This window comes from Hirundo rustica, chromosome 16 (assembly GCF_015227805.2).
Source record: "Hirundo rustica isolate bHirRus1 chromosome 16, bHirRus1.pri.v3, whole genome shotgun sequence".
In the NCBI taxonomy this organism is placed as follows: Eukaryota; Metazoa; Chordata; class Aves; order Passeriformes; family Hirundinidae; genus Hirundo; species Hirundo rustica.
Window position 1 is genome coordinate 6,164,426 of NC_053465.1, and position 15,602 is coordinate 6,180,027.

Consider the following 15,602-nt stretch of genomic DNA (forward strand, 5'->3'; position numbering starts at 1 on the left):
CTCCCAACTCCATTGTGATGGGGGTCAAGACACCACCCTGGGTGAAGACCATGGGTTTTGGGGCTTTTTGTGAGACCTGAGTCATGTCTGGGCTTCAGTCAGGAAGAAACGTTCCTGTTGTGTTGACTGGAAGGGGCTGGGGGATTCACCATGTGTGAGGCACAGCAGCACATGGGGAGAGAAGGCAAGACCCAGTCACTGCCCCCAAAAATGATGGGGAATGACAAAGACCCAAAGTGATGCTGCTCGCCCTTACCGGAGACATGGAGTGCCCTATTTGCCTTTCTTTCAGTGGAATAACTGTAGGAGCTCAATTTAAGCCTATTTTGCATTTAAAAAAAAAAAAAAAAATTAAGACCCTGGAAAATTATTTTAGAGGCTTGAGCTGGTTGAGGAGAGCCTCAAAGCTGCTGTGAGAGCTGTTGCTGCTTCAGGCTGGGAGAATTACCCGGGTCAAGGGATGCAAGCTAGGGGAAGGGCTGAGTGCTGGCTGACACCCTGAATGTGGGCTCCCAACTGTCCTCCTTCCTCCTCATTTCCATCCCAGGCCCATCCCCACCATCTACTCTGAGACTACACAACCCCCAGCCAATCCAGCCCCTCTCAGTAACAGACGCACACACACACACAGAGCTCCACGCCTTTTGGGTTGGTTTGGTTTTGTTTTGGTTTTTTTTTGGGGGGGGAGGGGAGGGGTTGTCTGGTTTTGTTTTTCTTTTTTTTTTTCTTTTCTTTTTTTTTTTTTTTTTCCCCACTGTGGATGTTATACCAGTTTTATTGGTAAAATTAACATGAAGCCTCACAAACGCTGGAACATGCTTTTCCTTTTAAAGAATTTCCACTGGACCTTAATGGTGAGCATCCAGTCGTTGACATATAAACTCTTACAAGCTGATGTGCACACGTGCGCCCGGGGGAGACGGTGGCAGCGTCCTGGTGTCAGGGATGGTTTCTGCGCGATGCACGGGGAGCCCACGATTCATTTGCCAGCCTTCTGGGCCTTCTGGGCGGACTTGGTGACTTTCCCGGCCCCGCCGCTCTTCTTCTCCACGTTCTTGATGACGCCCACGGCCACGGTCTGCCGCATGTCACGGACAGCGAAGCGGCCTGAGGGACAGAGGGAGGAGGAGTGCGAGTGAGACGCCGAGGTGAGCTCGTGGTGGTGGGATCTACACCCCCCACTCACGGTGTTATTTATCCCTGCCCTCGGAGCAGGTTCCTGCAGGGACGAGCCCTGAGCTAGCAATGCTTGCTAGTCCTGATGCTCCCCTCTATTTAAATGACTGGGTTTTAAACTTAAACCCCAGCTCTTCTCTGCAAGCTCCCAGCACTGCTAAAGCTCCCAGATGTGCAACATCAGCCTGGTCTGGTGGAAGGTGTGTCTGCCCACGGCAGGGGGGTGGACAGGGTGGCCTTTAATGTCCCTTCTTATCCAAACCACCCGAGCATGGCACTTCCCAGCATTAAAAGGTGGTCTCCACTGAGCAAACTTCCCTCTTCCTTCTCCTGACCAGTTGTTTTAGGGCAGAGAGGAGGAAACTGGAAAATGTTTCTGTGTTCAGAAACTATCAGGGCTTAGTAACCATAAAGGAAAGGTCTTGTTGCTCCCAGAGGGAAAATCCAGTCTTTGGAAACCCAGCTGGGCAGCACATGGGGGAGCAAAGAGACCTCCTCAGCTCCCTGCCCATCTATCTGGGAGAAGCTCAGCCTCTCTGGTGTGAGCTCTGCACCCACAGAGCCCTCGAGCTCCTCCTCAGCAGACCCCCAAAGAGCCGTTCCCTTACCAAGGGGTGGGTACTGGGAGAAGCTCTCCACACACATGGGCTTGCCGGGGATCATCTCCACGATGGCTGCGTCACCCGACTTCAGGGACTTGGGGTTGTCCTCCAGCTTCTTGCCGGAGCGCCGGTCGATCTTCTCCTTCAGCTCGGCGAACTTGCAGGCGATATGTGCGGTGTGGCAGTCGATGACGGGCGAGTAGCCAGCGCTGATCTGGCCAGGGTGGTTCAGGATGATCACCTGGGGGACAGAGCAGCGTCACGGCAAGGCTGGGAGCTGGGGGACGGCGGCAAACCAGGCGTGGTGGCATCAGGAGACCCTGCTCACCTGGGACGTGAACTGCGCCGCCTCCTGCGGCGGGTCCGACTTGCTGTCCCCGCAGACGTTCCCGCGGCGGATGTCCTTCACGGAGACGTTCTTCACGTTGAAGCCGACGTTGTCCCCAGGCAGAGCCTCGCTCAGGGCCTCGTGGTGCATCTCCACGGATTTCACCTCAGTGGTGATGTTCACGGGGGCAAAGGTGACCACCATGCCAGGCCGCAGGATTCCGGTCTCCACTCGGCCCACAGGGACCGTGCCAATCCCTGTGGAGACAAGGACAGAGTGCAGCAAAATTCAGGCTGCTTGGTATAGCCCTGGGCCAGAGCCTGGATTCAGCAAAAGCAAGATTTCTCCAGTGGTTGTCACCAAAGGACACGTTTGCTCCTTGCCCCAAACCCCCAAGTTTTCAGCAGATCAACACCAGGATTTTTAAAATTAGTATGAGTCCATCCTTCCTACTCAAAGTTTTGTGAAAAGGAGGTAACCCATAGCCAGAAAGTCCTGATCAACCTGCACGCCCCAAAAGTTCTTCTCCTGGAGCAGCTGTGGCATCTCCTGCATGGAGCACTGGGACATCCCAGCATGTGTGCAACAACACTGACCACAGCCCTGATGGCCACACCAGCAGCTGTGACAGAGGATGAGGGTGGCTCAGTAAATCTGGGATCTTTTATACCCTGCGTCACCAGGAGACCTTGGGAAAATCCCCCTTTGGAGGCATGTGAAGAATGACTGAGAGAAACAACATTGGAAAGAGATTGAAGAAGTTGGCTGGACCCATCTGCTCCTCCACATCCACCCTGCTGCCTCCACCTCCCCTCTTCCCACGGCGTCTCTGCTCCCCAAGGACCTGCCTCCCAGTAAAACCAGATCCCTTTGCCCAGCTGAGCTAGGGGAGGACACAGACCTGCTCACCACCTTTCACATCCACTGCAAACAGCAGCAGCCTGCATTAAAAACCCAGCTAAAATCCCACGTTCAACCCCTGCAGTGCATGTGCCCTTGGAAAAGGGTGGGAAAGGGCTGGAAAAGGCTGTGCCTGCCTGATCCAGCAGCCAGGGAGTCAGCAGTGCTGTCCACTTACGCAGGTCAGAGAGCTCACAGGGTATTTATAGCTGAGCAAAGTGTCACCATCACCTCTCCAGAGGGAAGGGGACACGCGTCAGCCACGGCGCTCCCCACATGGCTGGCACAGCTCGGCAGGAGGAGGTGCTGATGATGGACACCAGCATTTGGGAAGCTCAGGCAGGTCACAGCCAAGCTGCCAGGCACCAGCTTCAGTGGCTCTCCCTGCTGGTCTTGTCTCTCATCCGGGTCACAGAGTGTTTTCTGCTGCCTCCAGCTTGCCTGGCCAGCCATGACCTCTGGACACACAAATTTGCAGCCATTTTGGCATCATGTGCTCCCTGGGGAGAGCTCACAGACCTGCTGCTCCTCTCTGGTGCCTGGGCACCTTTGGGCATGTCCACCTCCACCCCACACAGCCCAGGCTCAAATGGGGTCTTTGCCCGGGAGCTATCACCCTTTCCTCCAACATTATCTCTGGTTTGGAGAGTCAAATCCCTGCAGTTTCCCAACACCTGGAAATGTCATTCCCGAATTTCCATGGAATGAAGACTCCAGTTAAGGCAGAGGAGCGGCAAAGCTCACCTCCAATCTTGTAGACATCCTGGAGGGGCAGGCGCAGGGGTTTGTCTGTGGGGCGGGTCGGGGGCAGGATGGTGTCCAGGGCCTCCAACAGGGACACCCCGCTGGCGTTGCCTTCTTTGCGTTCCACCTTCCAGCCTTTGAACCAAGGCATCTGGGAAGAGAGCAGCAATAGAGAACCGTAGAACCACAGGATGGTTTGGGTGGGGTGGGACCTTAAAGACCATCTTGTTCCACCCCTCTGCCATGGGCAGGAACACCTCCCACCAGACCAGATTGCTCCAAGGCCCAACCAACCTGGCCTTGGACACCTCCAACGCACCGAGTGTGCCTGCCCTCAGCACCCAGAGGTAAACCCAGAGAGATGTCCCACCAGGACAACCTTCATGAAGTCAGTCCTGGCTTTACAGGGGGCTCGGGAGCTCCTTCCGCTCCACCATCCCTGCCGGCTTATCTGCTCCCCTTTGCTCAATCTCCCTCTCTCTCTTCTAGAAACCAGCAGAACATCCATTAACAGGAGAAAAAGGATGGAAGTGGTTAAGGCCAGCGAACTCACAGCCCCCACTTCCAAGACCAACCCATGGGCACCGCACCAGCTGCCTGGATCCTGCCCTCCAGGAATGTTGTCCCCAGCACAGGGACCACAGGGTCTGCAGACAATTACCAGCTACAAACTGCTCAAGGTCCACGATTCTCCAAGGTGAGCCCCAGAGAGATGCTTCTCCCACTCACTCCTGCTAGCACCCCTCCAGGGTCTGGATTCTAAACCCTGGCTTGGGAGGATGCTGGAAACCCAGCTGCCAAGAGACAGGATTGCTTTTCACAGGTGTTCCCTTCTCCTGCCCTAAAGTGGGATTTTGAAACTAACAATTGCTCAGAAAAGAGGCAGAGAGGGATGGAAATGTGCTCAGGTACCATGGGTAAATGCAGGGGACTGGAGTGCTTTATTGGGGTCATGCTGCACATCTGGATGTTGTAGCAACACCTGGAGCTTGCTGGTAAGAAAAATTTAGTTCTGGGTCTGAGACAACCCTGATGCAACAAGCAGAGGTCAGAGTCTGCAAGGCCATTCCCCTCCCTCTGCACAGAGAGGGTCAGACAGTATTTTCCCACTCTAATGTCAAATGCATCCTGTGTGTCCCAAATCCATCACACACTTCGTGGATGTGGCTTTTTTCCCATGGCACCAACACCAGTGGCACAGTGCAGTGGGCATGGGGGGCTGGGGTGAAGCAAGACCCCCAAAGTGCCCCCAGCTCCACAGCCATCCCTGCAGGGTGTGGCTGTGCCACCTCTGGTTTCCTATCCTGCAATCTGCACCTGCTTTGGGAAGGAGAGAGGAAAAGACGGGAGGCAGCCAGGGAACTCAGCTTCAGCCCCTTCAGAGGGTCTGACACCACTTGTCTTTCTTGGTGGCAGTGGCAGGAGGAGCCTGGGACACTTTTGCAGCAGGTTCTTCCCAGGGCATTGCAGCTCTCACCATGCAGCCGGACCCAGAGCCAGGCAACAGCTTGGCAAAGTGAAAACTCCATCCAGGCAGTGCGGGAGCCTCGCAGGCTCGCAGTGATGTGCAGGATGACTCAGACCTTCCCCCATTCTGCTGTCACATGGCCCAAATGCCAGGCAGGGACCTGTGCCAGCAGCTGCCTGGTGGCCACCTGCCCACAGGCTCTGCTCTCGAGGATGACGGCCACCAAGTGCCCACAGCTCCCGTCCCTCTGCCCCACACGGCTCTGGCACACAGGAGAACAACGACCTCTGCCCATGGCACCCGGCTGTCAGAGCCATCCCTCTCTCCAGGGAACTTCTGACACGACAAGAATCAGGTAAAGGTGAACTTAAACACCTTCTGGGAACAAATCTCTGCAAAACCTCAGAGTGGCCTCAGGGTGAAAAGCGTCTGCAAAACCTGGTTTGTGCCGCCTCCTATGGCCGCCCAAATAAAACCTCTGTCATGTATTCCCCAAATCTGCTCCCCAAAGAGCAATTCCTACTCCACCACTCCTATGGCAAAAACAGGATCTGACCAAATCCTGCAGACACATGGGCTCCAGCTCCCCAAAATAACAGCTGAACTCCAGCTCTTTCACACTCAAAGCTTATTTTACAGAGCAGTTGCTTCTCCCTGATTTCGCCCAGCCCATGAGCACCTCAACACCCCCATGCACACACCCCCGTGTTGAGGCTGCAGACCCAGGAAACCCCAGCTCCTGGCACCAGAGACTGGCTGCGTTTGGGTTGCAGCATCCATGGGGTGAAAGTCTCCCAGGCCACACGGAACGGCCCCAATCTGCCAGCTGGAGCATCACAAAGCTGCTTCACAGAACACCCCACCTCCCAAAAAGCTCTCAAATGCCAAACTTTGATGGAAGCACAGGCCAGCTGTCTTTTTTTTTTTTTTTTTTTTTGCAGTTGGCCTTGGGATTCTGTGCAACAGGGATGTGGGCTGGAGTCTCCCACACAGAGCCGGTCCCAGCCTGACGTACCACCACACCCCCCTTGCTCAGAGGCAACAGGAGCTGCAGGGACACCATGGCTCCAATCCCCACTTTCTGATAAGCCCCCTGACAGACAGACAAGTCACTTGACTGCCTTGTGCTTCAGTGAAACCTGTCCAGACATTGCAAGTGAAAATAATCAGAGCTTTTTCAGGCGAGGAAAGAGAGAAGAGACATCTACACCAGGTTCCTGTCTAAGCTTTCCCAGAGGTGGTGCAATATGAGGAGGAGGAGTCTGTCCCTCAACCCTCTCCAGCAGAGCTCATGCTGTTCCAGACCAGGCCAGGTTTTCTGCCCAATTCCCTAGCTCAGGCAGAACTCTGGAGCCAGCTGCCTCCTTCAGACCAAGGAGAGAGTTGTTCCATCCTCTGCCTTCTCCCAGGCAGCACATCACTCCGGGAACCTGCCCTGAGACCCCTCTGGAGGAAGGGGGACACAGAGCCCCTCCTGTCCCATGCCTCCCCTCTGCTGCCTATTTATAGGAGAATTATTCAGGATCATCTTCCCAGGCCAGCAGCTGCTGACATTTGGAGCCTGCCTGATTTGAGGCAGCCAGGAACCACGGGGCTGGGTTTGGCACGGCCGTGGCTGACCTTTATCCCAGCTCTGCTCCTCAGGGAACAGGAATCTCCCAAGCACCCCAATAACTCCCTCCTTCCAAGCCATCCCAACAAGCTGCCTTTCCTGTGCAGGGCAGGAGCTGTGTTTCATGACCGTGTGAGTTTGCATTGCAGCATCCCCCTTCCTCAGGCCTCCCCTGACCTCCCTCAGTTGCTGATGGAGATTCATGGATTGTCTCCCTCATCACAGAGCCCTGCCCTCATCCACAAGTGATGTCCTGAAGTCCCCCCAAGCATCAAATTTCCCATTGGTTTCACAAGAGATTCCTGGAGTGTCTGATCTGAGCAACTTGCTCAAGGTCACACAGAAGTCGCCAGGAGAGCAGGGATGTTCCTCTGGCCAGAACTTTCCAGCCCATCATTTCTTTAAAAGACTAACCCTGAGGTAGCTTTTTCTCCAGCAAAAGCAGTGTCAGAATAACATGTCTTAATGGCAGCCTGTCCCAAAAACCTCCATCCTTCTTCAGCTCTTCCTTCTGTTGTATGAAATGATGGCACGGACCCACCCAGAGCACCCTGCCTTTGCCTCCCCACCGTCCCCATCACAGAGGGAGTGAAAACCAGCTGGGAAAGGTGCAGCCTCAAATGGGTGCTCTAGGGAACTGTGGTTCTGGCATGGGAAACCTGGTACTTCCTGAAGAAAACGTCACCTTTGGGAGTGGGATCCCAGCGCTGGAAGGGGAGGTTTGGCCACCGCAGTGACACACAGCATCCATGGGAAGGGGACCCGAGACCCAGCACAAGGGAGCCCGGCTGTGCTGTGGGAACTGCTCCAAGCCCAACCCCAGGTTGTGTTATTCCCCTCAGAAAACAACGCCCTAAAAACACACCCGCTGCTCCTGCTGAGTGACAATTGCTGCTCTAATGTCGCCATGAGTTCTGACAAGGCAAAAACCTCAAACCCTGGCCCAGAGGCAAAGCCAGGCAGATCATCTCCTGAAGATGCTCATGTTTAGCTGCTGGGGTGCCTGGCCAGGACACAGCACCCACGAAGAGTGAGCCCATTCATCCTGCCCGGGGCCAAGCAGAGCTCCATGACACATCATCATCTGTGCTGCCAGCACGGGCCGCTGTGCACAACGGGTGCATGAAATGTTTGCAGAGCACAGAGTTCATCTTCAGCCCGGGTCAGGATCCTCAGGCTGGGTCGGGGGGAAGTGTAACACAAGGCACACTTACATTGGGAGAGGGCTCCAGCATGTTGTCTCCATGCCAGCCCGAGATGGGCACAAAGGGAACTGTGGCCGGGTTGTAGCCGATCTTCTTGATGTAGGCGCTGACCTCCTTGACGATCTCGTCGTAGCGTTTCTCGCTGTAGGGGGGCTCTGTGGAATCCATCTTGTTGATGCCCACGATGAGCTGCTTCACCCCCAGGGTGTAAGCCAGCAGGGCGTGCTCGCGGGTCTGCCCGTTCTTGGAGATGCCGGCTTCAAATTCGCCCACACCGGCAGCGACGATCAGGACAGCACAGTCAGCCTGGGGGGACAGAGCAAATGAATTGCTGCACGGCCCTGGTGACACCCCTGAGGGCTTTGAGGGAGTCACAGAGGACTCCCTGCCAGCCGCTACCCATAACCCTGATGATCTATCTCAAAACTGACCCAGATGTGCTATTTCAGACACGCCAACCCCACATGGTTCTGGGCCGTGGGTGGGAAAACAGTGTGGACCCCTCCTGGATGCAGGACTCTGACCAGGACCTCATCCTGACCATCTGCAGACAAGGTTTGATTTAAAACCCTACTGAAATCTTGTAAAAAAACCCCCTGTGTGATGGGTGTGACTACAGCCATGGTAACTGTTCCTCAAATTAGTTTTGTACCAAAACACACAGCAGAAGCTGCCTGGGTTTGGCAGAAAGCCAGGCCCAGCCCAACTGGTACCTCAGTGGGAATGTAGGGGGTTCACCCAGCATCCATCAGTCCCAGGGGGATGCAGGAGTGTCCCACCATGCAATGAGGGGAAGCCACCCTACTCAGGGAGGGTGGGCCGTTGGGTTTGTCAATATAATGTGGGACAAAGACAGCTGTTCTGAGGAAAAAGGAGAAAAGATCTGTGGAGCTTCCTTTATCCAATAAAAGCCAGCAGATTATTGGAAGTTTCTTGTCTATCTCATTTGGCTGAGGCTAAAATAGTGTGGAGATACCCTCACACGAAGCCCTGCAGGCCACATTCATCCCACCTTCTCGTGTGGGTGGAAACGGGCTGGAGAAACCACCTCTTTGTGCCCAAAGACCCCCCTTCTCCCAGACCCAGGGAGGTGCAGGACCCCAGGTGCCACCCAGTCTCTCGGGTGGACTCTGCTGAGCACTCCTCGACGTCTGCTCTCTCAGCCCCCCACCTCCAGAAGGACTCTGACAGCACCTGCATGACCCTGAGCTTGTGCACAAGCCTCAGCCTCCCCCCTGGGCCCCATCTCTCACCTGGGAGGTCCCGGTGATCATGTTCTTGATGAAGTCCCTGTGGCCAGGGGCGTCAATGATGGTGATGTAGTACTTGGTGGTCTCAAACTTCCACAGCGAGATGTCAATGGTGATGCCACGCTCGCGCTCGGCCTTCAGCTTGTCCAGCACCCAGGCGTATTTGAAGGACCCCTTCCCCATCTGCCCGACACAGAGGCAAGGAACAATGAGAAACCCAAGCCCACAGCACTGGTGATGGCCTCCCACCCTGCAGGGCGCTTCCCAATCTCACACAGGGCTCACACTGCAGACATTTCAAGGTGAAATTCCCAAAATTCAGTGAGAGTTGTGGTCTCTTTACTAAAAAATACAGGTGAAAGGAGATATTGTTCTCAACATGTTCCTCAACAGGATGCAGGAGAGGCTGGAAGAGGAGCCATGGAGTGAATTTGTGAGTGGGGCAGGGTGGGCAGGACCTGAAGGCAGCCCACGAGTTCTCCTCCACAAAACACCATGGTCCTGCACTGCTGCTGGGAAATCCTGTACAGAAACATGGAGAGCTGCTTCTTGTCACACCAAATGTCTCTGAGCGGCTATTTAAATACTTATCCCATTTCCTGATGTTAATGGAGTTATTGAAAAATGTCTGTTTATGAGATTTATTTTGGTTTATTTCCCATGGTTTCACAGAGGTGCACACACAGGGACATGGTCTAGTGGTGGGTTTGGCGGTGCTGGTTGAACTCGATCTTAGAGGGCTTTTCCAACCTAAATTTTTCTCTGATTCTGTGTTTTTTAATCTATGACTCAGACCTGTGAGGAAGCTGGTTAGTGGGAAAGGGCACTGCTACATGAGTGAGCCCAAAACTGGCAGAGGTGGAATGAGTTAAAAGAAAATGAAATGAGAGATGGTTGCTACGAGCGGAATAGAAACGTGATTGATTTTTGCCATGGAGTGTGCAAATTCACAGGAAAAGCTACTGTGAGCTGCAGCCAGACCAACTGTCGTTGCCAAATGGCCAGAATCTCAGCCAACATTGTAATGCAGGAAATCACGCTGGGGGAGATTAGCTCCAGTAAATCTTTCTGCCCTGTGATAAAGCACATTCCCTGGTAAAACCACGGCGGCACTTCCAAAGAGCCTTCTCCTTTGGGTTGGAGCCCTTTGACGTCACTGCACCAGGGAGAGCTGGATTTCCCTCCAGCGTGGAGGTCATGCTCTGAGTCTGAGCCAGGATCCTGCCAAGGTGGAGCTGGGGCAGGACAAGCCCACCGCAGGCTGTGTGGTCAGTCAGAGGAGCACGGCCAAAGCAAGGGGTTAAAATGGGCTGCAGCCAACAGCGCTTGGCCACAGATACAAGGGGGGTTGAGGCAGAGAAAGGAATTTAGGTCATTTGCAGATGATTTAATGGTCTCCTGTTGCTACGAAAGGTCAGAGCTGTGATGCCCTGCTGCCATCCATCCATCCACCCATCCATCCATCCATCCATCCATCCTCTGTTCCCTGCAATCACAGTTTCTGCTGGCCCGTTATCAATCACCAGTCAGAGGGAAGCACCTCCCCATGGCAGGTACTGAACACTCCACTGATGAGCCTCCCCAGGAAAGAGAGCTCGGCATCACATCCAAACCTGCCCTGCCCACACCATGCCCAGGGGCTGCTCCATCTCCCACACTCCAGCCCTGTTCCCAGCCAGCACAAGGAATTAATGGTGACAGCCTGTTTCATAACAGCTGAGTGCTGCGATGACTTTGCAGCTTGCTCCGGAGGATTAAGGGCAAAATCCTAAAGCCAGGGGCAAGATTACCCCTCCTCAGAGGGGAAGCCAGGTCGAGGAGGTGATGCTCCATCTACACTGGGAAGCTGTGAGCTCTCACTGGGATGGAAAAATCCAGAATCAAGTCTCTGCTCCTGAGCATCTTCCTGACATGGATTTAGTGAGGGGGCAGAGCAGGAGCTTGGAGGTTTTTAGAATCACAAAATGGTTTGGGTTGGAAAAAACCTCAAAGATCATCTCATTCCAACCCCTCTGCCATGGACAGGGGCACCTTCTACCACACCAGGTTGCTCCAAACTCCATCCAACTTGGCCTTGAACACGTCCAGGGGTGGGGCCAGGTTAACCCTTCCCAGCATTTCCCAGGGAACAGGGAGGAGTCATCAGAGTGTGCTCATTTACTGCTGGAAACGGAGACGCAGCAGGGAATGGTGCATTTGTGCATTGCATTGATAACAGGCTCTTCTCAGGCAGGAGGTCAAGCAGAACATCCCACAGCCTCTCCCCCATCAGCAGCCTACTCCCTCCCTTCTGGATGGGGAAACTGAGGCACAGAGTGGACCCCTGGCTCTCCCACGGCAGCTGAGCGGGAATCAGCACCTTTTTGCCATCAGCCACGTCCACACGCACAACCAGCTGCTCATCACGTGTGAGACCCCCCCCAGAGCTCGGCATCACACGTAACGTGAAGACAAATGAGATCCTTTATTTAGCAGTTTCCCTCCTTTCACGGGGTGTATTCAGTTACCCAGAGCTGGTGTTGAAAAACCCAGGGTATTATCTAGCCCTGCACAATACCTTCCCTGTTCAGTGCCAGAAATAGCCTGAATTTCCCTGATCGAACCCCAGCGGAGGGACAGCTTTCTATTCTGAGGCCACAAATACTGATTATTTAATTTTTTTTAAAAACAGAACAACTCTTCTTTCAGAGATACTGTTACCTCCACCCTTGAATCAAAAGGAAAAAAAAAGGGAGAAATCCTCGCTCTTTTCTCTTAAATAAAATAACAGACCCTGGGGGGTTTTTTTGTTGGCCTTTTGGGTGCACGCAGGCCTCCATTTCCTGTGAATGCCACCTAATGGAAGCAAACCCTTCCCCAGCCCTGCATCAGAAAATGGAGTCTGTAAGCTCAGTCAATAGGCTATTAATAGCAGCCTCCGGTGCCCGCGGATCCTGGCAAGTCAGTGAAAGTGTCTGTTCAATTAAAATCACTGCAATCACATCGACGATAACCTTATCATGCCTTATCTGATCTTATAGGTAAAGGGGTGGGGGGGAATTTATGTAAGCATATCAGCAGTCATTTTAAACCAGGGGAGAGGGATCATTTCGTACGAAGGAAGAGGCTCTTCGGCTTAAGGATGCGGAAAAAATACTGAAAGTGAGGCAGGAAAATGAGGGATTTAGCTCAGATGCTATTGGCAAATTTAAAAGGTTAAGACAGACAGACAGCAAAATGTGAAATCAAAAGTGGCAGCTCTGTAAATCTATTTTTTTTTTTTGTCACTGAAATGTGAGATCTTGACAAGGAAAAAAAAAAAAAAAAAAAAAAAAAAAGGAGGGATATCTGCATTCCCAGAGTGATGACGACAAGCCATCTTCTGAGTGACAGGAGCTGCCCTATGGATAACACAGCCAGGCTGTTCCCGGCTCACCCACTTCTCTAGAATTTACCATCATTCATTTCTCAGGATTCCCCATCGACATTTTTCTGCCCAAGACTGTTTCTTCCTCTTTAGTCTCGGGGTTTGCCACGTTACAGGTATTGGGTGGTGCTTTGCTGTGTGACAGCTTCTAAATGCATACACGATAAAATTGTTATAAATGCCACCAATGCAAGGGTCAAACAAAATAATTTAACTTAAATGCTCAGATTTCCAGCCAGTTTTCTGTATCATAGGCTGCCAATCCCACTTTGCACCAGACCACCTGCCTGAGGAAAACGGGAATGAGGTTCTTCAACTGGATCAAATGAGTGGTCCAGCTGATGCTGCAGCTTGTCCCCAGCAGGCACTGGAAACTGATGCTTCAGAGTGAAATTCAGGCAGCCCTGACCTATCCAGTGAGAGATTATCAGGTTTTCTCCCTCATGCACCATATTTAGAAGGAATTTCATGCCTTGAAGCACCACGGTTTGTGGCTTTTCCAGAATCCTAGTGATTCCTGCTGGTTCCCTAAGCCATCTTGCAGACCTCGCCGTGCCCCTGTCCTCATTAAGAGCCGGCAGCACGGAGTCCCCCAGCTCCGGAAGGGAGGGTGGCGAGCGCCCAAATGGCCTATTTTCCCAAGGCCAGAGAAGTCGGGAACACCCAGGGGTGCGGAGGGAGAAAAATAGATGGGAACAAGGGGAGAAAGAGAAGGTAAGAGAAGGGCAGCACCAGCAGAAGGGGAATATTGCCCGCGGGATGCCCGCGGGGATCAGTGTGGAGCACCCCCGCGGGTGGGAGTGCGGGGTGGGGGCAGGCTGAGGGGCGGGCTCCTCACCTCGGCAGCCTCCTTCTCAAATTTCTCAATGGTCCGTTTGTCGATGCCCCCGCATTTGTAGATGAGGTGCCCGGTGGTGGTGGATTTCCCAGAGTCCACATGCCCGATGACGACGATGTTGATGTGCGTCTTCTCCTTCCCCATGCTGCTGGGCTACGCGGGGCTGGCCGGGGCGGGCGGCGCTGGGGAGGGCGGTGGGAACGCAGCTGCCTTTTTGGGGTTGGTTTTTTTTTTGGGGGGGAGGCTGCGGGGGAAGAGTCAGGAGCGTCAAAAAGAGCCCCCCCCTTGTGCCAACCCCCCCTTCCCAGCCCTTCGGGAAAGGCTGTCCTGCCCTCGCCCCACCTTCCCGCTGGACCAAGCGCCCGGGGGTGCCCGGCCTCGTCTGGCAGCTCTGCCCGCTCTGGGTCAGAGCCAGCCTGCCCCCGGAGGAGGCCAGCCGGGCTATTTCGGGCTGCCACGTCCAGCCTCCAAGGCTCGGCAAGATGCCGTGTTTTTCGGCATCTTGCCCTCCACCGCCCTGGCGGAGACCCCCGCTTCCCAGGGCTACGTCATCGATGCTTCGAAGGTGCCCTTCCTCCCTGGAAAAACCTCCCCGCGACTCAGGGCTGCTCCCGCCGCCTTTCTCGCTCTTTCCAAACCCGAGGGCATCTCCTCCGTGTCCTCCTGGGAGGAGCCGAGGGTGCCCGTCCTCCCGGGCTGCCCTCACCACTGCCCAGCTGGGCACGGTTCAGGTGACAGCAGAGCGTCTGCAAAATGGGGCGGACAAAAATAACCCTCGCCTGCTCCCCCGAGCAGGGCTGCGAGCAGCGGGGCTGCCGAGGGCTCCTCTGAGCCTGCCCTTGGGGGGTTTATTATATTTTGGTGCCATGAAACTGGATGGAACGGAGGGAGAAGGCTAAAAAACGCGAACGGATATATCCGGGGAGCTGTCCTGGCATCTCCCGGCGTTGCCATGGCTCTGCGGCTGCACACAAACCGGGCACAATTAGGAGCTTTAATCTGACGTCTAATAAAATCCAATTTCACGAATCTGCCCATAGAAGTAAAGGAGGTCAGGAGGAGTTTGCCGCTCTAATAGCGATTCAGTCATGCGGGTGATAACATTCCCAGCGAGAAGCTTCCCTGGGCAGCAGGAGCCGCGGCCGTCCCGTCCCTCCTGCCCTTGAAGCCAGCCAGCCCGGATCTGGCCATTTTGCGGCTCCACTGAGATGCTCAGTGCCGGAGCGCCCAGTCCTGGGTGCGGGTCCCTCTCCTCCCTGCAGACCCCTGGCACCCGGAGGGAGATCCAGGATCGCTTTTGGAATTAGGGGATTTTTTAAATATTTTTTTTTTTTATTCCTTTCCCAAGGACTTAAAGGCGTCCCTGCCCGTGGCAGGGGGGTGGAAGGAGATGATCTTTAAGGTCCTTCCAACCCAAATCGTTCGAGGATTCTATGATTCTGAAGGGCGGGGGGAGGGGAGGGGGGACCCGGGGGGGGGGGGATTATCAGGTTTTCCTCCTCATGCACAACGTTTAGAAGGATTTTCACCTCCCGAAGCACCACGGCTTGCGTCTTATTTCCCACCTGCGGGAAGACGCGCCCGCGGGATGAAGGAATGGTTCAGCCCCATCCTTTCCCTCCTCGGGGTACCCCCACCCCGGGGGCCGACAGCACCCACACACGGGGAGGGGGGGCACTGATGCCCTCTGGGGCAGGACATCCCCCCCGCATCCCGGCTGTCCCCCCCATCCCGCCGGGGTCCCGCAGCTCTTACCGGGGCGGCGGTCGGGGCGGCCAGAGGCTGCCGGCTTGGGCTCCGCCGGCTTTATCTCCGCGGGAGGGGCCCACCTATCGACGGCGGCAGCGCAATGCAGCGGCCCCCCCCGCACTACGGCAATGCGGTACCGGGCGGGGGAGGAGGAGGAGGAGGAGGAGGAGGAGGAGGAGGAGGAGGAGGAGGAGGCGAGGGGGGGACGCGGGGAGGAGGAGGGCGACGAGGAGGAGGAGGAGGAGGAGAAGGAGGGAGAGGCGGGAGAGAAGGGGGACTGGGAGGGAATGTGTAAGGATGGGAAGGAGGTGGAAGGATGGGAGA

The 15,602-nt window shown here is 54.8% G+C and overlaps 1 protein-coding gene across 1 annotated transcript; it reads right to left on the reverse strand.

Moving 5' to 3' along the window:
• Positions 1-757: 757 nt before the first annotated feature.
• On the reverse strand, positions 758-15,485 carry EEF1A2 (eukaryotic translation elongation factor 1 alpha 2). Its single transcript, XM_040080394.2, has 8 exons — positions 15,285-15,485; positions 13,530-13,773; positions 9,289-9,468; positions 8,045-8,341; positions 3,751-3,901; positions 2,107-2,363; positions 1,785-2,019; positions 758-1,107 (listed from the first exon to the last, which is right to left on the reverse strand). The coding sequence occupies exons 2-8, from the start codon at positions 13,671-13,673 to the stop codon at positions 980-982; spliced, it is 1,392 nt and encodes a 463-aa protein (XP_039936328.1). The 5' UTR covers positions 13,674-13,773; positions 15,285-15,485; the 3' UTR covers positions 758-979.
• Positions 15,486-15,602: the final 117 nt, after the last annotated feature.